At 45.8% G+C, this 26,238-nt stretch overlaps 1 protein-coding gene across 1 annotated transcript in view; it reads left to right on the top strand.

Annotated features, from left to right (window-relative positions):
* The window catches only part of LOC127640088 (anoctamin-3-like), a 217,746-nt gene that overhangs the window by 41,937 nt on the left and 149,571 nt on the right, over positions 1-26,238 (top strand). Inside the window, exons 3-5 of the mRNA XM_052122483.1 lie at positions 19,022-19,152; positions 19,370-19,525; positions 20,375-20,475. Of these exons, the coding sequence (XP_051978443.1) occupies positions 19,022-19,152; positions 19,370-19,525; positions 20,375-20,475 (388 nt within the window). The remainder of the gene's footprint in view (positions 1-19,021; positions 19,153-19,369; positions 19,526-20,374; positions 20,476-26,238) is intronic.

Here is a 26,238-nt window from a genome sequence, read left to right on the forward strand (position 1 = left end):
AAAAATTGTAATGTATAAGAAAAAAAAGTATTTTATTATATTATAGAATCTTTGTTTTTTTTTTGTTGTTTTTTTTTTTTGGAGGGCTCTTAACCCTCTGGGGTCTGAGGGTGTTTTGGGCCCTGGAGAAGTTTTGACATGCCTTGACATTTGTGGTTTTTTTAGTTGCTTAAAAACACATTAATGGCTAAAGTGTGATAACACTGTATCCAGCACAAACTGGGCTACAATAATATGTGAGCAACATGTGTGTTCAGGTTTGTATTTTTGAGAGAATAACATTTATCCATGGTTTTTAACCACATTTTAAGTCATTGAAATAAGGTCATATAACACAAACTAAACATTTTTCAACAAGACTTTTGAGAACTGGACCTTGTAGCCTAGAATTTGTGCTACAAAATGATGTGAAAACCATCCTGATCACTCATTCATACAAAACAATATACTAATTTAACTTTTGTAAGACAATTTTAGTGTTGAAATGTTATACGCGAGGAGGCGTGAACTATAATGAATATTGAGGTGATTTACACCTGAGAAGACAAAGACCCTCCCCTGGGCCTATCACTGAGGAATGTGACAGAAAGAGAATGAATGTGAGGAGACTTAATGATCAAAATCAAGTTTTAAGTTAAAAGAAGTAATCTGACTGTATATTTTCTTTAAATAAAGACTTTACTTAATTTTAGACCTACAATACCTTTTAAAAGATGTCTCTTTTGCTCACCAAGACTGCATTTATTTGATCCAAAATACAGTAAAAACAGTGATATTTTGAACTATTTTTACAATTTAAAAGAACAGTTTTCTATTTGAATATATTGTAAAATGCAAGTCCCCTTCTGTCACTCTCTCGATGTGGTGTCGAAGGAAGTGACACAAGGGGTCTTCTTGGATGCCGAATCGTACCTCTGAACCTGAGAAAAGGCCAATGTCAAGTTGGCAGACAGAATTTGCATTCCCCGCCCTGGACATACGGGTATAAAGGGAAGCAGGGCAGCGAATGCCAGTCAGAATTTTTCATCGGAGCCGAATGGTTGTACTACAAACAGCTGATCACTCCTGTTTTCTTACCTCTATCAGCGAGAAGCGTGGCTGTTGGATCCGCACAGCGCATTTCCAGCTGGCGTTCTCTCCTTGCACGCTGTGCATTTCTGGTAAATCAATTAAATGTGATCGTTCCGATAGTCCCCCTTGCACAGATTTTGGATGCGTGGTTATCATTTCCCAAACCGTCATGCTGGTTGACCAGGACCATCAGACTCGGCTACGCGATTCAGTTTGCCCGGTTCCCGCCTCGTTTCAGAGGTATTCACTCCACTCTAGTGCGCGGCCAACAAGCCAGTGCCTTACGAGCTGAGATTTCCACTCTGCTCCTCAAGGACGCGAAAGAGCCTGTCCCTCCAGCCGAGATGAAGAAGGGTTTCTACAGCCCTTACTTCATCATACCCAAGAGAAACGGCGGGTTGCAACCAATCTTGGACTTGCGAGTTCTCAACTGTGCTTTGCACAAACTCCCGTTCAAAATACTCACGCAGAAACAGATTCTTACCTGCGTTCGACAGCTAGATTGGTTCGCGGTGGTATACCTGAAGGACGCGTACTTCTACGTCTCCATTTTGCCATGCCACCGACCCTTATTACGGTTCACATTCGACGGCCAGGTGTAATAGCAATTTTCAGAGGTTAATAAAAACAGCATCAAAAGTGTAAGAAAACTTTCAGGAGGCAAATTGTAATAAAAGGTTTATTCTTCTGAGGATTCTTTTCACAAACCGCAGCTACCCAGTTTCGAAACAGAATGCCTGTTAGACTCAACAAAACAGATATTTTATACAGTTCTCCGACATTGTAACCCCTCCCACCCAGTTTCTAGATATCCCATATCTTTAACTGGTTTGGGATGGTTTCTACCCCCCCAGGGCAGGTCAAACTATTCTTTGTCCCTGAGAAGCCAAAAAGGCCTTCATTTACGACCTAAATTACCTCCTGCTTCTCTCAGGAGGGGGGCATGGGACTTCATTTTATTACTAAATTAACCCCCTGTATTCTCCTGAAAAGGTCACTTCTCGGGCTCTAGGTGTCTATCTTCCTGGCCCATCTGGTTTTATTACGTTTGTTCTTTCCTGTCCTCCTTCAGCTGCTGGAAGCCCTCACAGAAACACATGATTAAATGAAATTAACAGTTTGGAAACAAATAAATATAATAATACTGATTTTTTTCCGTAACAGTTTCCTCCTCTTTATCATTTCTCTTGATAAACTATATAAAAAATTCAGCCTTGTTTTTCTAATTTTAATCAAACCCATTGTACTGTTAAATCTTAAGAATAGAATTAATTCAAGTCTTTACATCACAGTTATACCCTTCATGTCTGATTTTCGTATAGCTGATCATTTTACTTGGACTTTATTAAAAACATTTAGAAGGAAAAACTTAGGCTGTTTTCGTAAGGATAGGCCCTTAATTACTTAGCAAGCAAATACATTTTTATAGATCACGTTAGTAGGAAAAAAAAAAAAAAACATCAATTCATCACCCCACGGTTTATTCAACAACCTAAAAAATAAAAAAAATAAATAAAAATAAAAATAAATAAATAAAAAGAAACAGTAAATAAAACCAGTAAATCAATACTATCAAAATGTAAACAATCAAAGTTTAGAAAATCCCTTTCATGTTCCTCAGAAAGGCAAAGAGAGAGTTTATCACATCTCTGTGTATATGTCATCGCTGTCATAATCATCACACTGCTCTTCACCAGTGGTTATGTTATCACTGTAATCAGGAATGTTAAAACAACATGATTGTTAAAACATTAAAGCTGGATAACAGCAACCTGACCAGTCTTTTTTAGGCAAACGGTGATAAGCTCTGTCGCCACACACCCACACCGCAGCTGGTGAACTTTCGTTCGGTTTGTTGAATGGGCATGTGAAGTTGATTTCTTTGTTGTTGATGACCGCTGTACAATTGTCCATTGTTCTGTCATGTACGTTGATTTTGATCCTGCAGTCAGACCATCCAGTCCTTAACAGTCTTGGTCTGTTGAAACAGACGCAAACGTCACCCTGGACATGCGTTACTCTTAAAGGTGGAATTGCTATGTCAGTGTTGTTGTACTGCTGTATATGTTCACAGTTGTCAGCAGGCTGTTTCGTTGGTGTTCTTCCTTCTTCCAGGTCCACAACAGTTTTTAGCACATCAGTCATTTGTTGAGGAATAAGACACTTAGTTTCGTTGATTGTTGTTGTCGTCGGAGGGACAGCTTTCCAGGCATGAGATATTTGCAGACACATCCAGCAACTCGTTTTGATCTCCAGTTCCTCTTTCTGTAGCATTTCCAGTGCGCAGGCTTTGTTCCCTTGGCATTTCATCATGGCTTTCCGCACTTCAGGATTTATTTGACCTTTGCTTATGTCTCCGTTTCCCATCCAGGCCAGTTCCTCCTCAGTAGCCTGTTCGACCTCGGGTGGCACAGGTGACAAGAAAGGTGTCGTCGTCGTTGCTGTTCGTGGTCTGGTTGCCTCGATTACCATAATATCTATTGTCTCATACCAGTCAGTTTCAGTCAAGTCCAGGGCACAGTAATACCTGCCTTGGTCCGCACGTGTTGCATGTTTCAATTTTACTCTCATCCCGTATCTGTTGTTAGTCATTTCATCTTCAGCTTGCACCTGAAATCTTTCATCGTATTCCGTCTTGTGGTGATAAGCGTATGCTTTTACATCGGTCCACTTACATGGGCTTTCGCAGAAATAGAAATGTGCGTGTTCTTCAGTATGTCCATTGCACCCGAGACAGTTCTTTTGGAATGGGTTGCACTTAAAAGTCAAACTTGATTCTTCCTCTATCGTGATGATGCTTCCGTGCAGTCCTCTCACCAGCTCCACTTCCGTGAATGTGTCTCTTTTATCACGTTGTCTAATGGTGCTGTTCAGCACAGATGTTTCAGTCCGGTTGGTGTGGTTTTTTGCAGGTCACACTTTCAAGCCCTCAGTGGAGCACAAATTTATCAAACAAATAGTCACTGATATCAAGGTTAAAATGGATGTAGTCTTACAAAGTTCACACATTCCTGACAGTCTGGCTTTGAATGATCCATCTTGTACAGTACTGCAACTGTGTTGTGCCAGAGAATAACTTTTTGAAACGCTTACAGTCTTGTCAGTCTTTGTTGATATATCGTGCAATCGGAACTGTCTTCTTTTCCCAGCTTCCTCTCTGCAGCTCGTATTTTTACTCCGCTCGTCGCTGCTGTCTGCACACTGGTCTCACCACTCCCCCTGAGTGACTTTGCACCTGCACTTGGTGTTCTGGCTTTTCAGGCTTATTGTTGAGCTTGTCGTCGTCCTTGGGGCTCCTCCTCCTCTTGCTCTTCCGATATGGCTGGAACTGCTACTGCTGCCGCGTCTTGTTTCGAGGTTGGGAAGGCCTCGACCCATTTCGACCACATGTCTACCATTACCAAACAATATTTTTGCTTCCCACACGGGGTTAATTCAATGAAATCGATCATTAAATATTCAAATGGCCCCTCTGGGGCTGGCTGACTTGCCAGTGGTGTTTTAATGCCTCATGCAATGTTATATGTGGTGCAGATCACACATCTTTTGCAAAAATTCTCAGCGTATATTGTGAAACCTTTGGTAAACCACAATTCTCTCATGTGCATAATTATTCCTCCTTTTGATGCATGGTCCAACCCGTGCATTAATTTAGCATAATGCGGGGAAAAATGGCTAGGCAAACATGGCTTTCCATCGACAGATCTCCATACACCATCAACAAGGCTGCAGCCTGACGCCTTCCATTTGTTTTTCTCAGCTCCTGTGGAAAAAGACTGCATGCTCTGTAAACAAGGAGAAATGTCATTGTTAAGGTTAATGTGAACTTGTGCGCAAGTGGCGCCACTGTTATGAGCTTCAGTCTGCTTTGCTGCCGCTGCTTTCGCAGCCATATCAGCTCTGGCGTTGCCTGTTGATATGGAACTTTTATTATTAGTATGCACTGCGCATTTGCAAATTGCAATCTTGCCTGGTAGCAAAATGGCCTCTAAAAGGTCAGATACCAATGAAGCGTTCAGTATTGGTCGTCCGTCTGACTTTAAAAATTGTCTGTGCTTCCACAAAGCACCAAAGTCACGCGTGACTCCAAAAGCATAACGCGAGTCTGTGTAAATCGTCACACACTTATCAGTCATCAGTTTATATGCTTCAGTCAAAGCGACTAATTCAGCTGCCTGTGCGGAGTAATGACATGGTAATTTGCCAGATTTCATAGTTTCAAATTCAGTCGTTACAGCATAGCCTACGTTATTCTGTCCCGTTTGTTGATCTTTTGACGCAGATCCATCAACAAACAGGACATTGTCACAATTATCTAACGGTACGTCTAGAAGGTCTGGACGTGGTGTGCACACCTGTTCGAGCGCTGATAGACAACAATGATGTTCCTCGCCGTCCTCCTGTGTGGGCAGGAGGGTGGCAGGGTTCAAAGTTGTGCATCTTTTGACAGTTATGTTTGGCATGTCCAACAAAATTGTATGATACCTCAGCCATCGGGCTGTAGACAAATGTGATGTTCTCTGCTCTTGCAGAATCATGGAGACTGCGTGTGGTACCATTAAAGTTAAATCAGAATATCCTACAAATTCTCTGGAGGCCATCACAGCCAGCTCAGCTGCTGCCACTGCCCTGAGGCAATGCGGAAGTCCTGCAGCTACCGGATCAAGTTTTGTTGAGAAATAACCCACAGGTCACAGTCTGTCACCATGAGTCTGCAAGAGAACAGAAGTCATAAAATTATTCTTTTCATCGACCATCTGTACAAACGGGCGGTTTATGACAGGAAGGCCTAACGTTGGAGCCATAGCCAATTGCACTTTCATGTTATCAAATGCTTTCTCAGCCTCACTTGTCCAAACAAGTTTGTCACATGACCTCAGCCCTTTCCCTGTCGTTAGGGCTCGCAAGGGCTGTTCAAAAATGGCATAATTAGGAATGAACGTACGGCAGTAAGCGCACATCCCCAAGAATGACAGCATTTGTTTCTTTGTAACTGGTTTTGGCACCTCTTTAATGGCCCGCACCCGTTTCTCAGTGTAACGGTTACCCTGTCTTGTCCCTCTGTTGCCCTTTGTTTGTGATTTTGTCACTTTTGGTATTCCTTAGTTTTCACTTTTGTCACGCTTGTACCTCCATAGTCTTGTGTTCACTGTTCATTGTTTGCACCTGCCCTTGTTAATTTGCCTTTGGTTTCTGTTAATCACCTTGTTATCTTGTTTGAGTTCTGTTCTTTCATTGGCCCCTTTTCCCATGTTTGTGTATTTATACCCCGTGTCTGTTCAGACTTCGTCGATCGTTGTTTGATGTTAACCCGGTGTATCTTTCCCTCCCGAGTTCCCTGTTCGTGTCTACCTTGGTCAGCTTACTCAGTTTATGTTTCATTTCCCCATCGTGGGTTGTTACTTTGTGTTTTTCCTGTGTTGTTCACTCAATAAAGTGCAACTGCGTTTGGATCCGCATCTCCTCGTTTGATTCCTTACTCAAGCATAACAGAACGATCGACCGACTATGGATCCAGCGGTTATACGGGCCAACTGCCGGTTGCTCAACCTCAAACAAGAGGGCCGCCCTGTTGAAGACCACATCAGCGACTTCCTCGTGCTGGCAAAATTCACAGACTTCCCGGACTCAGCCCTGGTGGTCTTCTTCAGGGACACTTTACACGGTTCGCTCAGGGAGCGTTTGCCGCCGGCAACGCTTGGTTGGACTCTCCACGACTTCCTGGAGGCGACCTTACTGGTCTGCGGCTCACCCTACACCATGGTCTTCGCCGAGGAGGATTCCACCTCTCCTCCCACTGTGGTGACTCCCCAGTCGTCCTTGGCGCTTCCTGTCGCGCCAGCCCCACCTGTCAGCGAGCCCGTCTCCACGCCAGTCGCCTTCCATGAGCCAGTGCGGCCCACTGCGTCTGCTCGGAGGAGGGAGAGAAGACGGGCTTCCGCCTCCCGGCCCGCGCCAGCCCCGGTCTGCGAGCCAGAGCCCACGCATGTCACGGTGAGCGAGCTAAAGCCCACGCATGTCACTGTGAGCGAGCTAAAGCCCACGCATGTCACTGTGAGCGAGCCTGAGCCCTCGACCGTCCCCGAGCCAGTGCCTGTAGCCTCAGACGTCAGTGAGCCAGTGCCTGTAGCCTCAAACGTCAACGAGCCAGTGCCGTTAGCCTCAAACGTCAATGAGCCAGTGCCTGTAGCCTCAAACGTCAATGAGCCAGTGCCTGTAGCCTCGACCGTCCCTGAGCCAGCGCCTGTAGCCTCGACCGTCCCTGAGCCAGCGCCTGAATCCTCGACCGTCTAAGAGCCAGCGCCTGAAGCCTCGACCGTCCAAGAGCCAGCACCAGAAGCCTCGACCGTCCAAGAGCCAGCGCCTGAAGCCTCGACCGTCCAAGAGCCAATGCCAGTAGCCGTGACCGTCCAAGAGCCAGTGCCAGTAGCCGTGACCGTCCAAGAGCCAGCGCCAGTGGCCGTGACCGTCCAAGAGCCAGTGCCAGTAGCCATGACCGTCCAAGAGCCAGTGCCAGTAGCCATGTCCGTCCAAGAGCCAGTGCCAGTGGTCGTGCCCATCCTAGAGCCAGCACCTCTCGAGCCTTCCAGGGCTCCTCCTCCCGAGTCTTCCAGGGCTCCGCCTCCCAAGTCTCTCGAGCCTTCTAGGACTCCTCCTCCCGAGCTTTCCAGAGCTCCGCCTTCCGAGTTTCCCGAGCTTACCAGAGCTCCGCCTTCCGAGTTTCCCGAGCTTTCCAGAGCTCCGCCTTCCGAGTTTCCCGAGCTTTCCAGAGCTCCGCCTTCCGAGTTTCCCGAGCTTTCCAGAGCTCCGCCTCCCGAGCTTTCCAGAGCTCCTCCTCCCGAGCTTTCCAGAGCTCCGCCTTCCGGGCTTTCCAGAGCCCCACCTACCGAGTCTTCCAGGACTCCGCCTCTCAAGCCTTCTAGGGCTCCGCCCCTCAAGCCTCTCGAGCCTACCAGGGCTCCGCCCCTCAAGCCTCTCGAGCCTCCCAGGGCTCCGCCTCTCAAGTCTCTCAGGGCTCCGCCTCTCAAGCCTCTCGAGCCTCCCAGGGCTCCGTCTCTCGAGCCTCCCGAGCTTTCCAGAGCTCCGCCCTCCGAGCTTCCCAGAGCTCCACCTCTCAAGCCCCTCGAGCCTACCAGGGCTCTGCCTCTCGAGCCTCCCAGGGCTCCGCCCCTCAAGCCTCTCGAGCCTTCCAGGGCACTGCCCCTCAAGCCTCTCGAGCCTTCCAGGGCTCCGCCTCTCGGGCCTTCCAGGGCTCCGCCTCTTGAGCCACCCGAGCCTTCAACGGCTCCGCCCTCAGAGCTTCCCGAGCCTCCTACGGCTCTGCCTCCCGAGCCTCCTACGGCTCTGCCTCCCGAGCCTCCTACGGCTCTGCCTCCCGAGCCTCCTAGGGCTCTTCTCCCTGAGCCTCCTGTGGCTCCGCCTCCAGAGCCTTCCTCGGCTCCGTCTCCTGAGCCTTCCTCAGCTCCGTCCCCGGAGCCTTCCAGGCCTCCGCCTCTAGAACTGCCTACGGCGCCACCGCCCTCGGCTCCACCTCCTGAGCCATCCTTTGCTCCACCTCCTAGGCCTTCCTCTGCTCCGTCTCCTGAGCCTTCCTCTGAGCCTCCAGAGCCTCCCTCAGCCCCGCCTCCTGAGCCTCCCTCAGCTCCGCCTCCTGAGCCCCCAGAGCCTCCCTCAGCTCCGCCTCCTGAGCTCCCAGAGCCTCCCCCAGCTCCGCCTCCTGCTCCTCCAGAGCTTTCCATGGGTCCGCCTCCCTTGGCTCCGCCTCCTGGGCCTCCAGAACCTCCCACAGCTTCGTCTCCAGAGCCCCTCTCAGCTCCGCCTCCGGGACCTGCCCCTGTCCTGAGGTTGCCTCCCAGGCCTCCTGGACCTGGCCCTGTCCGATGGCCACCTCCCAGGTCCCCTGAACCGGCCCTTGGCCCACAACCACCTCCCAGGCCTCCTGACCCGGTCCCTGTCTTGTGGCCTCCTCCCGGGGCTTCTGACCCTGTTCCCGTCCTGTGGCCTCCTCCCAGGCCCCCTGACCCAGTCCCTGTCCTGTGGCTTCTCCCCAGACCTCCTGGCCCAGCCCCAGTCCCGTGGCCTCTCCCCAGGCCCCCTGATCCAGTCCCTGTCCCTTGGCCTCCACCCAGGCCTCCTGACCCTGTTCCCGTCCTGAGTCCTCTCTCCTGGCCTCCTGACCCAGTCCCCGTCCAGTGGCCTCCTCCCAGGTTCCCCAAACCTGTCCCTGCCTGGTCGATACCTCCCTGGCCCCCTAACTCTCATCTCCATTCGTGCCCTCGTGGACTGTCTCATTTCCCCCCCGGACTTCCTATCTGCCCCTGGCACCTCCCGGACCTGCCTGTCTTGCCCTCTGTGCCCCCCGGACTTCCTGCCTGCCCAGTGTACCCCCCTGGTCTGCCTGTCTGCCCATGTGCCCACTTGTACTGTCTGTTTGCCCCTGGTGCCTTCATGTTGTTCTTGTGGAGTTTTGTCTTTTGTTGTTTGTTATCAAGGATCGTCTGGAATCCGATCCTTAGTGGGGGGCTATGTAACGGTTACCCTGTCTTGTCCCTCTGTTGCCCTTTGTTTGTGATTTTGTCACTTTTGGTATTCCTTAGTTTTCACTTTTGTCACGCTTGTACCTCCATAGTCTTGTGTTCACTGTTCATTGTTTGCACCTGCCCTTGTTAATTTGCCTTTGGTTTCTGTTAATCACCTTGTTATCTTGTTTGAGTTCTGTTCTTTCATTGGCCCCTTTTCCCATGTTTGTGTATTTATACCCCGTGTCTTTGTTCAGTCTTCGTCGATCGTTGTTTGATGTTAACCCGGTGTATCTTTCCCTCCCGAGTTCCCTGTTCGTGTCTACCTTGGTCAGCTTACTCAGTTTATGTTTCATTTCCCCATCGTGGGTTGTTACTTTGTGTTTTTCCTGTGTTGTTCACTCAATAAAGTGCAACTGCGTTTGGATCCGCATCTCCTCGTTTGATTCCTTACTCAAGCATAACACTCAGCCAGTGCTTTGCTATTAGGTTTGATAACATGCCCCAGGAATGTCACTTCCTGTTTCACAAACTGCAGCTTTGAAAGACTGACTCTGTGCCCCTCCTGCTCCAAATGCTTCAGGAGAGTCACAGTGTCAGAAATGCAGGTAGTTTTATCTTTGGCACAAATTAATAAATCATCAAATATTGTAATAAAGCCGTTCCAGCCGTCAAAGTCAGAGGCTCAATACTTCTCCGAAGGGCCTCGTTATAAATAGTTGGGGATTCACAGTATCCCTGACACAATCTCGTAAATGTATAGCCTCTATTATTGAAATCAAACGCAAACCAAAATTGGCTTTTCTCTTCCACTGGGACGCTAAAGAATGCATTAGCCAAATCCACCACAGTGAAATACGTTGCATCTTGCGGAATTTGTGACAAAATAGTATAAGGGTTTGGCACTCGTGCTGCCCTGGCAATGACAGCTGAATTTACAGCCTGTAAATCCTGCACAAATCGCCACTCTGTTGGCTGACCCTTATCTCTGATCTTTTTTACAGGGAAAATTGGTGTGCGTACTGGTGAATTATTGCATGGTATAATTATTCCCTCCTTCAATAAAGCATCGAACACTGGTTTTATGCCCTCTAATGCTTCACGTTTCAGGGGATATTGCGCTTTACATGGTCTGAAATCAGATTTTGGTATGATTACCACTGGCTCACATCCTTTTATAAGCCCCACATCATATTTGTTTTTTTGCCCACAATTTCGGTGACATTTGTGCCAAAGAAATATCAATTTCTGAAGCAGAAATATCCCCCTGTGCTGTCACGTTTCTCCCAATAGCAGTCACATTTCTCAGGACCCCAACCTCAAAGTCACAGTTTGATTTAAATGCCCCCACACTCTCACTCTCTGCTGTCTGTGAATCAACTTTCACCCAGTCTGTGGCTGATAAACATTCTTTCACAAAAAGGCCCACATCTCTCCACTGCTGGCTTATGGTCTTTGACACAGATAAATGGCATACCGTGTTCTCTGTCATGAGATAACAATCTTTCTGACTCTCATTCAACACTGCAGACAGCGCACACACATTTTCTTTCCAGAAAATCTTGTCAAATTTCACACTTTCATTCTCCACAGAATTAAACCACATCTTTTCAAAGTCTGAATCTCGCTCTGTCACGACATGTGATGTACAATGCATTTTATCCTTTGTCATAAACTCTGTGTTGACTGGGTTTGTTCGACTTTTTGCCAATTTCAAAATCTTCTCTGCCCAATCAACATCTGTTACCTGCCACTCATATGCCCATTTCGGCTCAAATTTAGAACAAGTAATTTGTGGTGTTTCCTCAATATTGATCCCATAGGGATCAGCACAGAGGGACAAATTTAATTTGCACATTAAATCACGAGCCATCAGAGTCTCGCACTCTAACGGTTCTGTTAACCGGTCAGAGATCAAATGTCCCGAGGCTGACGTGCTTTCATACACTTTTCCGGTTAACTTCGGAACACATGGTAAATCACATGGTCGTAACGTGGACTGACAGGCTCCTGAATCCACAAGAAAATCGATTACTACCCCATTGACTAATATCGGATAAATTGGCATTTTGGAAAACCCTGTGCTTTTGTACATTTTCAAACATTCATCGGAAACACTGCTAAAAATTTCATCATTCACAACATTTCTCAAAACACACAAAGATTTGCAAGCAGATTCTTCATTGCAGGTAGCAGAAAGTAAATCAGTGTATGTGTTTTTGTGTGCGTCGTGTTTGTGTGTGTTAGTAAAAATATTTTCACTTCCCTTTGCTGTAGCCAGAGATTGACTTCCCAGAGCTGAACCCTCTCCGTCCCGCTCTCCTCCCCTCTCGGTTCAATCAGACTTTATGTTCGGACACGCGCTGCTCCAGTGTCCATCCTTCCTGCACACTCTGCATCTTGTACAGTCTCGGTGCGCGTGTGCAGTTGTCGAGCAAACATAACAGTTCCATTGTAAAAACGCAGGTTTGTTAGGTTGTTGTTGTTGTATAGCGTGCTGCAGCGCTGAAGTCAAACGGCCGTTCTTCCACTCCACATAACTTGACTTTGTCCCTCTCTTGACTTCAGGTCTCAGTCCTCGCGGAAAATATCCCATCAAATGACTCTCCCAAGTACTTGTTTTCGTTCCCCTATCTGCTGGCTCAGGTAAGCCACTGTACTGTGCAAATGTCTCAAAAAGTCTGAAATATTAGCTGCTTACCGATTCCTCTTTTCCTTGGACACAGCATGTGATTTTTTCAGTGTCCACACGCGGAGGAAAAGCTGTACTGATGGCGGTGGAGACATTTTCCACTTCTTTCTTGTATGAGCCGTTGCTTTCAGGGTCCCAGTCTGCGTGCACCCTTCTCACGTCTGTTTTTGCCAGCTTTCCGGCCACTCTGCCCCACTTCACGGCCCCCATTTTCACAGCCAGCAGTCGTTTCAATTCTTGTGTGGTCGGGCTGAATTCTCTGCATATTGCAAGCAGTTCACTCGCAAACTGTTCACCCGCGTCTTGTGGGTCTGTGTCATAGCGTCCTTCATATCAGACAATGTCCAGGCTCTGAAGACTAGTATTGGCCCGTCCATGCCAGCAACTTCAACCATCGGAGCCGTCACATTCGACATTTTGACTTTTGCCGCTGTAAAACTGACCTTTTCTGGCTTGACTTGTGATCTTGTCAACATTTGCTGCCCGCTTGGTCCCGGTCTTCCCTCGTCTTCTTCGCTGCTTGTCGCGGCCCGTGCTGAGGAGTCTGTCTCCCCCTGCCGTACTGGCGGTGTTGGTAGTTGTGCTCGAAGCTGTTCTGTTAGTCTTTTTGCCACTCGTTCTGCGGCTTCTACCTTCGCTCGCGCTGCTCTTGCATCTGCCTCTGCCTCTGCCTGCGCTGCTCTTTGGGCTGTCAATGTTAATTCAATTTGTGCTCTTCTGTGAGTTGTTGTTCTTGGGCTGCCATTCGTTGTGCCATTTGTTGTCTGTCCTGCTCCAGTTCTTGTACGGTTCTCAGGGGTGGTGGAGAGCGGTCCAGATCAAGGTCCAGCTTGAGGGCCGTTATCTCTGCTACGGGATAATGATTTGTGTTGTAGGCAGGCAGCGGAGCCGTTGCCATCTCGGTCACATGTGGGGAAACACATACATTCGGTTCATTAGTAGCATTCTGTTCCAGTGGAACTGTTTTCACACATACAACATTCTTCACATCTTTCTCGCTGTTACCCACTAGTTCTTTTTGTATCAGTTTTCGTTCTCGCCTGTCAGCCTCTTCTACCCAAAACATTATAGTTTGTTCACATCCCTTGCATACATGTTTAAAATACACGCAGCAACCATTCTGTATATCCTCGTTCTTTTCTATTGATTCTTTTACGACATTAAGTCTTATCTTACTCAAGGTTCCCGCCTCGGGGAAATCGTGATATTTTTTTTGTTTGTCAACCATACATTTACCTCCATAATTATTTCTCATTTGACAGAAAATAGGTGTGTAAAAATGGTCTAATTTACTGTTAGGTGACCCCATTTTGGCTGAATCTCCTTTCTTGGATTTTTCCTTTTGACGCGCGTCCTACTAATCTGTCAAACGTCTTCGAAAGATCCGACTTTCTTACCCAAAATCTCCAGGTTTTAGCAAATATGCTCTGTTAATTATGGTTTACTCAAAAAAATTTCTGTGAGCGCTTTCCAGTGCTCGATTGATATTTGTTCAACTTTTAATTTTTTTTCATTTGATTCTGGTTCACCTAATTAATCAGGTTAAAGGTTCTTCCGTCCATTTTAACGAGACTTTCTCAGGTTACAGTTAAAGATTTTGAGTAAACCAATTAATCAGTCGTGTCTCTTCCGTTCACTGTGTGGCGCTTCCGTCCACTGCGGCTCTTCCTTCCACTTTAACGAGCAACTGTGGTACTTCCGTCCACCTAAGAGCTAGTTTTATTTAAAACTTTCTCTGCTCGTACCAAAAAGACAAATTCAGCCAATATGGTTCACGTTCACTCACAATTATCAAATTACACTTAACATCAATGAAACAATTTGCCGTTTCTTACCCAGAGATGCTTTTCTGTAATTGCCGCGGATTCTTTTTGATCCTGGTGGGAGTTCTTCCCTTGGTGCTGAATGCGGGTATTGGCTCTCTCTCCCTTAACCTGTTGAGTTCTATTTCAAACCGTCGAGGTATGTGACCGGCCGCCTGGTGCTGCCGGGGTTGTGCACTTCCGGCAAATCCGTTCTCAGGACCAGGAGAAGAAGATTCCGCACAGGATCCGACACTTCTGACACCAATTGTAATAGCAATTTTCAGAGGTTAATAAAAACAGCATCAAAAGTGTAAGAAAACTTTCAGGAGGCAAATTCTAATAAAGAGAAAAGGTTTATTCTTCTGAGGATTCTTTTCACAAACCGCAGAAACAGAATGCCTGTTAGACTCAACAAAACATAGATATTTTATACAGTTCTCCGACATTGTAACCCCTCCCACCCAGTTTCTAGATATCCCATATCTTTAACTGGTTTAGGATGGTTTCTACCCCCCCCCCAGGGCAGGTCAAACTATTCTTTGTCCCTGAGAAGCCAAAAAGGCCTTCATTTACAACCTAAATTACCTCCTGCTTCTCTCAGGAGGGGGGCATGGGACTTTATTACTAAACGACCCCCTGTATTCTCCTGAAAAGGTCACTTCTCGGGCTCTAGGTGTCTATCTTCCTGGCCCATCTGGTTTTATTATGTTTGTTCTTTCCTGTCCTCCTTCAGCTGCTGGAGGCCCTCACAGAAACACATGATTAAATGAAATTAACAGTTTGGAAACAAATAAATATAATAATACTGAATTTTTTCCGTAACACCAGGCGTATCAGTACAAGGTCCTCCCCTTCGGCCTGTCCCTGTCCCCTCATGTCTTCATGAAGGTAGCAGAGGCCGCTCTTGCCCCCCTAAGGGAAGCGGGCATCGGCATACTCAATTACCTCGACGACTGGCTCATCCTGGCCCACTTCTGAGAATTACTATGCGCTCACAGGGACCAGGTGCTCAGGCACCTCAGCTGTTTAGGGTTTCAGGTCAACTGGGAAAAGTGCAAGCTCGCCCTGGTTCAGAGCATCTCTTTTCTCGGCATGGAGTTAGACTCAGTCTCAGCGCGACTCAATGACAGCGCGACTCAATGACAGCGCGACTCACCAACGAGCGCACCAGTCAGTGCTCAGGTGCCTCGTTCACTTCGAGCCTGGCACAGCGGTTCCTCTAAAACAAATCCAGAGGCTCCTGGGGCATATGGCATCCTCAGCCACGGTCGCGCCGCTTGGGTTGATGCATATAAGACTGCTACAGCACTGGCTACAGACTCGAGTCCCGAGATGGGCATGGCGCCACGGCGCGCATCGTGTGATAATCACCCTCGCCTGCCGTCAGACTTTCAACCCTTGGACAGACCTCTGCTTTCCCCTTGCAGCAGGTGTCCAGATGTGTCGTGGTAACCAGAGACGCCTCTCAGCAGGGTTGGGGCGCCGTGTGCAACGGGCACGCTGCCGCGGGCACCTGGAAAGGACTCCAGCAGCGTTGGCACATCAACTGCCTAGAGTTGATGGCTGTACTTCTTGCCCTACGGAGGTTTATTCCACTAATCCGAGGCAAGCGCATTCTGATCCGCTCAGACAGCACTGCGACGGTAGCGTACATGGTTCTGTACTGGGGTCGGGCTCCACGGGCATAGTTCCCTATTCAGGCTAACTCCCCGTGATGTATTTTCCATGGTACGGTCCCCGTCTCGGCGGACCCGCATTTCCTTCGGGCTGCCCCGCTGCCTCCGCCCCGTGCTTGTAGAGTTCCCCCCTTCATTAGGCTGGACATACCACTGCGCCGTATCCCACGTCCGGCTTCACAACCCTTGTGGTGTATTTGCCACACATCTCCTCCCCCTGGACTGGGCAGGGTGTGGCCTCCGCAGGGTCTTCCCCTCCTGAAAGAATAGGACATTTGCGGACCGTACAGTTACTTTACCTCTGGTCTCGCTTCAGCGCCCGGCACGCTGGTGCTGACGAGTTCTGAAGACGGCTCCTTAGGCCTCTTCCTCAGTCTCTAAGCTGCCCCCTGCCGGGTGCACGGAGCCGGACACATGCTTCGAGTCTTCTCTCAGCACCCTAGCCTGACAGGCTCTCCTGCTCCCTCCGGGGAAAGACCGCCTTCCCCGACTTCTGTTGGGCCCCAGCTAATTTACATCCTATGTGAGAGACATAGTTAGAGAGAAGGCCGCAGCTGCTGGGTTTGCTCCCATGCTAGGCATAACATCTTTTTTCTCCCTTAGGGGTGTGGAAAAACCTAAGGTGGGTATGCTAAACTCATTTGAGGGGGCATTGGGGAGGGCTACGTGCATTCGGTACAGGTGCTTCTAACACACAATAGCTTGTTTTGCCCCTGTCCCAACAGTCACGTAACACGGTCAGTGCGTGGCGTTTTTATATGGATCCCCTGTGTCACTTCCTTTGACACAATGTCGAGAGAGTGACAGAAGGGGAACGTCTTGATTACTATTGTAACCTCCGTTCCCCGAGGGAGGGAACGAGACGTTGTGTCCCTCCTGCCACGGCACTAGACCTAGCACTGTTAATGGCTGTGCTTCATCCTTTCGGCTCCTCAGTGCAAAATCCTGACTGGCATTCGCTGCCCCGCTTTCCTTTATACCCGTATGTCTGGGGCGGGGCATGCAAATTCTGTCTGCCAATTTCTCAGGTTCAGAGGTACGATTCGGCGTCCAAGAAGACCCCTTGTGTCACTTCCTTTGACACAATGCCTCGTTCCCTCCCTCGGGGAACGGAGGTTACAATAGTAACCAAGTCATTTGTGATCAAAGCTGAATTTTCAAAATCATTACTGCAGTCTTCAGTGTCACATGGTCCTTCAGAAATCATTATAATATGGGGATTTTCTAATAAGGGCATATTTAAAGTGCATTTTACTCATTTAACCTGAACACATATTTGCAAGCACAAGCTTTGTTGATGATAATGATGTTGTTGATGTTGATGATAATGAGGCAGCATAAACACTAGATATCATATATTCTAAACATTCATATTATTCTTATACCATATTACATATCATATTTATATCATACAGCATACAATTGAAATACCTGCTTCAGCCAAAACAGCATTTAAATGTAACTAAATCTGGCTTATTCTGGAGTCATATTTCAAATGTCAATACTCTGAATCCTGGCTGGCAAGTCTGGAAACACTCCCACTAGTAAAATATGTACATGTTTATATAAAATAGCATGTCAGCTAATGAAAACTCAATGACTTACTCTTCCGAAATTGTCAAGTCTCTCTTCAAAATACAAATGTTCATCGGAGTCCCGCTCTTCTTCTGAGGAAAATGTTAACTCTTCCTTAATATCCTGGAGTTTCCTCACCTGTGAGGAAACTCCAGGATATTAAGGAAGATTTAACATTGTTATATAGCGTATGAATGGCACGCTCTGCTGGTGGGTGTGATCACATTATCTATGATTAGATGAACCGGTAAAAAATGTACAGTGCTTTGTTTCATACAGATTACATTGCAGGAGAATATTGGTTTTAAATTTGAATTGTTTTATTTAAAAGTAGACATTTTAAGCTTTCTTTAGACATATGTTTCATGTTTGTGTGATAAGTATTCGCAGAGTTTCAGTTAATTTATGTGACTTGTTTCAGATATATGCTCGTGAACACAGAGACTGCTGAAAGCTCAACCTTTTTATTTTCTTTATTTTACAAAAGTACAAGGTTTTGTTGTTATTGTGAGTGTACATAAATAAAAGTAGACACTTTATAGTCTCTAATGATGTCTTACACTTATCTGTATGCCCCAAAATGATGGAGTATTTTAAGTTGTTTCCGCTGTAATGACGAAAATATCCAGCAGGACGTGCCGGCGCGTCCATCGACCCCAGAGGGTTAAAAACCTCCCTGTGGAATAATGCACAGTGAATATAGGATTTCTAAGGGAAAAATAGCCCAATAGTCCTCGTTTGCAGTCATTGTGTTTAACAGCGTGCCATTTTGTGATAAATCAATTACATTTTAAAAATGGCATATCGGATGAAACTAGAGACTTCTTTTAACTCAAACAGGTTTCAGTGTAAAAAAGTTTCTTACCAGATGTAGTTTTGTTTCCATTTCTCCCAAAAACAAATTTTACTGTGATCGGCCCCATCTTGTTTTGTCACATGAATGGTTGCTTCGAAAGTTTCACCCTTCACTGGTAGACCAGAGTCTCCTGAACTGAGATCCATCCGTTTTAATTAAACTAAATCATGAGGACGCGGCGTCGCACAAGGGTATTTATCAAAAGTTGAGAGGGCCAATCACTGAACCTTGAGGCACTCCAGTGGTAAACTGATGTGATTCAGACACCACTCTCCTCAACAAAACCTTGATGGATTGGACTCAAGCCAACAGTACCAGTGGTGCCCAGTTCTGAGAGGGTTGATCAGAGAAACTGATGATTCACTATGTCTAAGGCAGCAGATTGGTCAAAGACAATGAGGACGGAAGATCTTGAGGTAGCTCGCTTCAGTAGAAACTCTGCTTGGTGCCCAACCCTTGCAAAAATTGTGATTTTTGTGGCAAAGTGGCAGTTAATATGTGGTAAATGTGCAGCAAAAAATCTTTTGCACAAATATTTGCTAGAAGTATGCAGCTCATCACCAGTAATGGAGAATCTGTAGCCAACCTTTTAGCAACAATTGACCATTTGCCAAACACTTCTGTGGCAAACCTGGGGCAACAATAAAGAGTTTGCTGGGAAACAAAATTGCTGGTGAAAATAATGAGAGGCAAATTTGTGGTCTGTTTGCCACAGGGGATTGCAAGTACTCTAGATTTTTGTAAGTGAAGGATTTGAACCATCAACCCACAGGTAGTATAGTTGATCCTAAAAGGCTTCAGTGTTTCTTACTGTCTCTCTTGTACAGACACAGGTCAGGATGTTTACATGGAGGAGAGGGAGGTGGGAGAGTTTGAACCTAAAACAGATGAGAAGCTGCTCGTCCAGCAGAAGCCTCTCTCAAGAGGAAAACTAGAGGCTCGCACAGACTCCATAAAGGTACCTCTTTTCTGACCCCATTTACCTGTTGGCATATTACCAGTCAAATGTATAGGCTTTGTCCTCTGTCCTTATATAGGCAATTCAATGACCTAAGATCCATGTTTGATAATTATTTTTTTTATTCAGTACATTGGCACTCTTGATTGTGTCACATTGCTTAAATATCTCATTTGAAAATGTAATGTCATAAATAACTGATCTAATTCATTTTCAGGGGAACAATCTAGAAAAGCCCTCTGGATTAATGTTCCGAGATGGCAAGAAACGCATTGACTACATATTAGTGTACAGGAAATCCAGTCCTCAGGTGGAGAAGAGATGTACATTTGAGAGGAACCTGCGAGCAGAAGGTCTGATGCTGGAGAAGGAGGTACACAATGATGTTTCTTGACCCTAGACTGCAATTGATTGGTTCATAATTTTTAAGGACATAATTTTGAATAGAAAAGGGAGCTCTTTTGACAGATTGTGAATTCCAGTCATTTTAGACATTAAAATTTTGTGTGAAATAATAATAACAAATTTGGAACAAGAACAATTATTATCTGAAATCATGTGGTAACAGGATTGTGCATAAAATGTGCGACAGAGAATATATATTTTTTTTTGTTAAATTCTAAAATAATTTTTTTTTTCTAGGATGAACTGAATACAAAAAAAAAAAAAAAGAATGTGATTTTAAATTTGATTTCTTTTGATTGTTGGATACAATATAGGACAACGTAGTCTTGTCAAAATATTCATCAGCTTATCAAATAGACTGTTTGTGAAAGTTCTTTCTCCAAAGAACATGGGTTTTGTGGCGATTGCTTTATGAACATCAAAATAAATTGATTCATGTCAGTTTGTTTTGTGTTACATTTGTACATCACACAGTGGCCACCTTTATATAGATGAATGTAAGATTATATGCATCCAACTCGAGGGAAAAGAGCTAAATTTTATTTCAGCATGTTTTGTTTTTAAAGTGAAGGAATAACTCCAAACTGCTCTATTTTTAAAGTAGGCCTACACAGGGATTAAGTGACTTTCTGTTTTAAAGGTGATGCTCATATATAAATCATCTATTGCTTCTTTTAATGTAGAGTACAGAGTACTCTATTCCCAGTGTGCAGAATGATTATAAAATTACTGATTTTATTTCATCTTGGTTGATTATATGTCCTGTGTGACCGTGAGTGCTTTGTACTGATAATGATTTTGTCATTCGTTTGTACAGCCTTCATTAACCAACAGTGATATCATGTTTGTGAAGATTCACACGCCGTGGGACACTCTGTGTAAATATGCCGAACAGATGAACATCAGAATGCCATTCAGGTAAATGGCATCTCTCTCTCTCTCTCTCTCTCTCTCTCTCTCTCTCTCTCTAAGACAACATATTAAGTATAAGATGAGCTCTGAACAATTAAGATATGACAAATAACTGAAAGTTACAACAAATACAATTACAGCAGCATATATAAAATCGGCAAACAGTAAAGCTATGAGCAGTACATAGTCATTAGCATAATTTATTCATACCGCAAAGCATTAGTGGGAGCTGAAGTGCAGCTTGCAGAATAATGCTCACGCCAGATAAAAATGCAGAAAATAAGTCATGGAGTAGCTTTGTGGCTATTTGAGTCTTTGAGGCTTACTTTGTTTAAAGGAAAGCAGAAACAGCGCTAGTCAAAGCATAGGGCTTTTCAGTTTTTCTCAAGAATAATCTGGGGAAGGAATAAAAATCTGCAGATATAAAGATGCAACAAACTAAACTTACATAGAGGGAAAATATGAGCAATTAATCTGCAAAATATCTGCAAAGAGCTACACTTTAAAAGGTATGTTTATATATTTATTTATTTATTTTTAAATATATTTATATTTGATTGTATTTACATATGTACATATTCTGGCCAACTTTGTTTTCATAGATTTTTAATAAACATTTACACAGTTATGTGAGTAATTGATATGAAAATTGTCATCAGTGTCCTGCTGTGTGACATTTTTTTTTAACTATTTTAAACAAAATTGCATGATCTTGTAAAGCTATATAGACATATATAATATATTATTATAATTGTTGTTTCCACAACCTCATATTAACTAAGACAATAGTTTATTTACACTTCTAGAAAAAAAGTTGAAAGGTGATTAAAATCTATAAAGTGTTTATTTTAGTGCTTTCTCTAAAAAAAAATCTACTCATCACATTTTCAGTGGTTATATATGTTTTAAAGTTATGATAATTTTTGCACTGTGGGGCCTGTTGTCATGACTAGCAGTCAATAGAAATGTCGTCTTCTTTTTTCCAAACACAAAAATTGAGCTGGAAAATGAAATCAATGAGCCAGTGTGTTATGGTGTAGTGTGTTGCTGGCCAGGGCCTCGTTTTAGTCCCAGTCTGCCCCTAATATATTGTACTATACTGTCTTATACTGTCTATACTTCATATCACTATATAATACTATACTATTCTTTAGTATACTATACTTTAATATTTTTCATTTCACTATACAATACTATACATATCTTTACTATACTATATCACACTATACTATACTTCATTACACTGTACAGTACCATGCTTTTTCATGCTATTCCATACTTTACTATACTTTACTATACTATACTATACTGTACTATACTATACTATACTCCATTACACTACACCATACTATACTTCCTTATACAATACTATATCATGCCATACTTCATTACATTATACTAAACTAAACTATACTGTACTGTGCAGCAATATTGGTAACACTTGAGTTTAGGGATCCGAAATGAGACCGTAATTCATGACTAATAATTACAGTTGTAAATGACTAGTTCCCCTTCTGTCACTCACTCGACGTTGTGTCGAATGAAGTAACACAAGGGGTCTTCCTGGGATGCCAAACGTACCTCTGAACCTGAGAAAAGGCCAATGTCAAGTTGGCAGACAGAATTTGCATGCCCCGCCCCGAAATATGGGTATAAAGGGAAGCAGGGCAGCGAATGCCAGTCAGAATTTTTCTTCGGAGCCGAATGGTTGTGCAACAGCAAGCTGAGTTCACCACTGTTACTCTACATGTTGGATCTACGGCGCATTTCCAGCTGGCGTTCTCTCGCTCTGCACGCTGTGCAGTCTACGCCCCTGGGCGTTTCGACTGCACTTTCATTGCCTGAAAGAGTGTTTCTCCTCCTAAAAATAGTTTATTTCCTCTAAAATAGTTCCCACACATAAAAGAGCAATGCACAGCAAGTGTTGAACGTCCTTTTCAGGACGCGTCTTTTTAAAGATGTCCTTTCACCTCTGTGTAGTTCCTGGATGCGGTTGATTTCTCTCCACTTCTGATGGTCATAAAAGCTGCCTCGCGTGCCTGGGCTGTGATCACACACAGGCAGCATTTTATGAATGGTTCATGTTCTCAGTAGGAGAACATAGCCATGGCAACATTGCGGTTGAGGCTTTCTTTTCTCACGATAAAAAGCCACTTCAGCCGCCCCCCGGGTCGTTCCTTCTTCCCACGGGATTGAGGACGACCCGGCTGGTGATAATCCCCACGAACCACCCACCCCCCGGTATGCTTGCTTGCTTCCGTCCGAGCTCTGGAAGAGTGCAGCTCGCCGCGCGCCCAGCCGGCATTCTCCTTTGAGCCCCCGGAATTGGATGACGCTATCGCCGCTACATCGGAGAGCATCACAGCGGTGTCTGATGCTGATGACTCATCTGGGCCGCCAGCTTCGGTCCAGAGGCTGACGCCAGATGTCCGCTATGCTTTGCTGGGCCGCCATGAGCGCGAGGCTGGACTGGAAACCTCTGCCCCCCACTGTTATTCTCCTTTCCGGGATGGTTACAAATCCCTCCCCCGCCAACCATTTGGCAAATCGGACCACTCTTCCGTTCTGTTTCTGCCCGCTTACAGGAAGAAACTGAAACGGGAAGCACCCACCCTCAGAACGATGCAGTGCTGGTCGGACCAATCAGACTCTGCGCTACAAGACTGTTTTGATCACGCGGACTGGGAGATGTTCCGGTCCGCCTCTGATGATGACATAGAGGTTTACGCTGATAGCGTAACGTGTTTCATCAGGAAGTGCGTAGAGGATGTTTTTTTCCGACCAAAATAATACAGATCTACCCCAACCAGAAACCATGGGTTAACGGCGATGTTCGCTCGGCACTTAGTGCACGGACCTCCGCTTTTAATTCCGGGAACACGGAGGAGCGTAAACAAGCCAGTTATGCCCTCTGCAACTCTATCAGTGCTGCCAAACGCCAGTACAGGTACAAAATTGAAGGTCAGTTCAACACCACAGACTCTAGAAGTATGTGGCAGGGAAATAACATCAGCACGGACTATAAACAGAATAAAAACTCCGCCATGAACACCGCTGCCTCTCTCCCGGATGAGGTTAATAAATGTTATGCTCGTTTTGAGGACAATAACACCGCCCTCGCGGAGAGAGTATTCGTGGGTGACGCTACAGAGGATGGTTCACTCTCCGTCTCCTTCCGACGGGTGAACATCCGTAAACACTTCTACAGACGGCATTCCAGGCCGTGTCATCAGAACGTGCACGAACCAACTGGCTGGTGTTTTTACAGACATTTTCAATCTGTCCCTCTCCGTCTGTAGTCCCCACATGCTTTAAAACATCAACCATTGTGCCTGTACTGAAGCAAGCCAAAATCACTTGCTTAAATGACTGGCGTCCTGTTGCTCTGACCCCCATCATCAGCAAATGCTTTTAAAGGTTAATCAGAGATTACATCTGCTCTGTTCTGCCCCCCTCTTTGGACCCATTGCAGTTTGCCTTACCGCAACAACCGCTCCACTGATGATGCCATTGTATCTACAATACACACTGCTCTCTCCCATCTGGAAAAAAGGAACACATATGTGAGAATGCTGTTTGTAGACTACAGCTCAGCATTCAACACCATAGTGCCCTCCAAGCTTGATGAGAAACTCCGGGCTCTGGGCTTAAACAACTCGCTGTGCAGCTGGATCCTGGATTTCCTGTCAGGCAGACGTCAGGTGGTTAGAATGGTCAGCAACATCTCCTCAACACTGACCCTCAACACTGGAGTTCCGCAGGGCTGTTTTCTCAGCCCACTCCTGTATTCCCTATACACACATGACTGTGTGGCAACACATAGCTCCAATGCCATCATTAAGTTTGCTGACGATACGACGGTGGTAGGTCTGATCACTGACAATGATGAAACTGCCTACAGAGAGGAGGTGCACACTCTGACACGCTGGTACCAGGAGCACAACCTCTCCCTCAATGTCAGTAAGACCAAGGAGCTTGTAGTGGACTTCAGGAGGAAAGTCAGAGAACACAGCCCCATCACCATTAATAGAGCACCAGTAGAGAGAGTCAGCAGTTTCAAGTTCCTTGGTGTCCACATCACTGAGGAACTCACATGGTCCGTCCACACTGAGGCTGTTGTGAAGAAGGCTCACCAGCGCCTCTTCTTCCTGAGACGGCTGAGGAAGTTTGGAATGAACCACCACATCCTCACACGATTCTACACCAGCACTGTAGAGAGCATCCTGACTGGCTGCATCACCGCCTGGTACGGCAATAGCACCGCCCACAACCGCAAAGACCTGCAAAGGGTTGTGCGAACTGCCAGAAACATCATCGGAGGTGAGCTTCTCTCCCTCCAGGACATTTATAACAGGTGTGTGAAAAAAGCTCGGAGGATCATCAGAGACTCCAGCCACCCGATCATGGGCTACTCTCACTGATTCCATCAGGCAGGCGGTATCGCAGCATCAGGACCCGCACCAGCTGGCTTCATGATAGCTTCTTCCCCCAAGCAATCAGACTTTTGAACACTTGATCTATCAGGATCAATAATTAGCACTGCACTTTATTAATCTATTATCTCACACTGGACTGTCAAATATATTCTCCCCAATTCAACTACTGTATATATATTTTATATACCCTCACCCTTATTTTTTATTTTTATTGTATGTGTATTCTATATTGTGTGTATTGTTTACTGTACATTGTATATTGTGTTGTGTAAATATGTTGTTTATTGTAAATGGTACTGCTATGTTATTCGGAACTGCACACAAGACTTTCACCGACTGTTGCACTTGTGTACACAGTAGTGTGACAATAAAGTGATTTGATTTGATTTGAAGTGCATTTTCCCTGTCGGCGGACCCGCATTTCCCTTGGGCAGCCCGCTGCCCCAGTCGCCGTGCTTGTAGATTCCCCTCTCATTAGGCTGGACCTACCACTGCGCCATTTCCCACGTATGGCTTCACAACCCTCGAGGTGTATTTGCCACGTTACCTCCCCCTAGACTGGGCAGGATGTGGCCTCCGCAGGGTCTTTTTCCCTAGAAAGAATAGGACCGGGAAAGACCGCCTTCCCCGACACATTTCAAAGCGTTAAGATAACCCCAGCCGCTTCACATCCTATGTGAGAGACATAGTGAAAGAAAAGGTGTGGCTGCCGGGCTTGCTCCCATGCTAGTCATGTAGCACCGGTTCACCCCCTCAGGGGTGCGGGAAACATAAGGTCTGTATGTGACACCCCTTTGGGTCGTTGGGGAGGGCTACATGCAGCCGATACAGTTGCCTCTAGCACACAGTAGCCTGCTTGCACCTGTCTCGGCAGTTCACGTAACACGGTCAGTGCGTGGCGTTTTTATGTGGGACCCCTTGTGTCAATTAATTTGACACAACGTCATGGTTACTGACGAGATGTCTCCAGCCACATCACTAGACCTACCACTGTAAACGGCTTTACCTTATTTTCGGCTCCTCAGTGCAAAATCCTGACTGGCACTCGCTGCCCTGCTTCCCTTTATACCCGTATGCCCGGGGCGGGGCATGCAAATTCTGTCTGCCAACTTGACATTGGCCTTTTCTCAGGTTCAGAGGTACGTTTGGCATCCCAGGAAGATCCATCGTGTCACTTCATTCGACACAACGTCTCGTTCCTTCCCTCGTTACAACAGTAACCATGACGTTATGGACTTCTTTGGCTTTACAAAATATTTATCAAGCCTTTATTTGCTGATTTCTTATTCTTGCTTAATGGCCCCTTTATATTTGCTTTTGTCATAACAATTAA

This window comes from Xyrauchen texanus, chromosome 49 (genome assembly GCF_025860055.1).
Source record: "Xyrauchen texanus isolate HMW12.3.18 chromosome 49, RBS_HiC_50CHRs, whole genome shotgun sequence".
Taxonomy (NCBI): Eukaryota; Metazoa; Chordata; class Actinopteri; order Cypriniformes; family Catostomidae; genus Xyrauchen; species Xyrauchen texanus.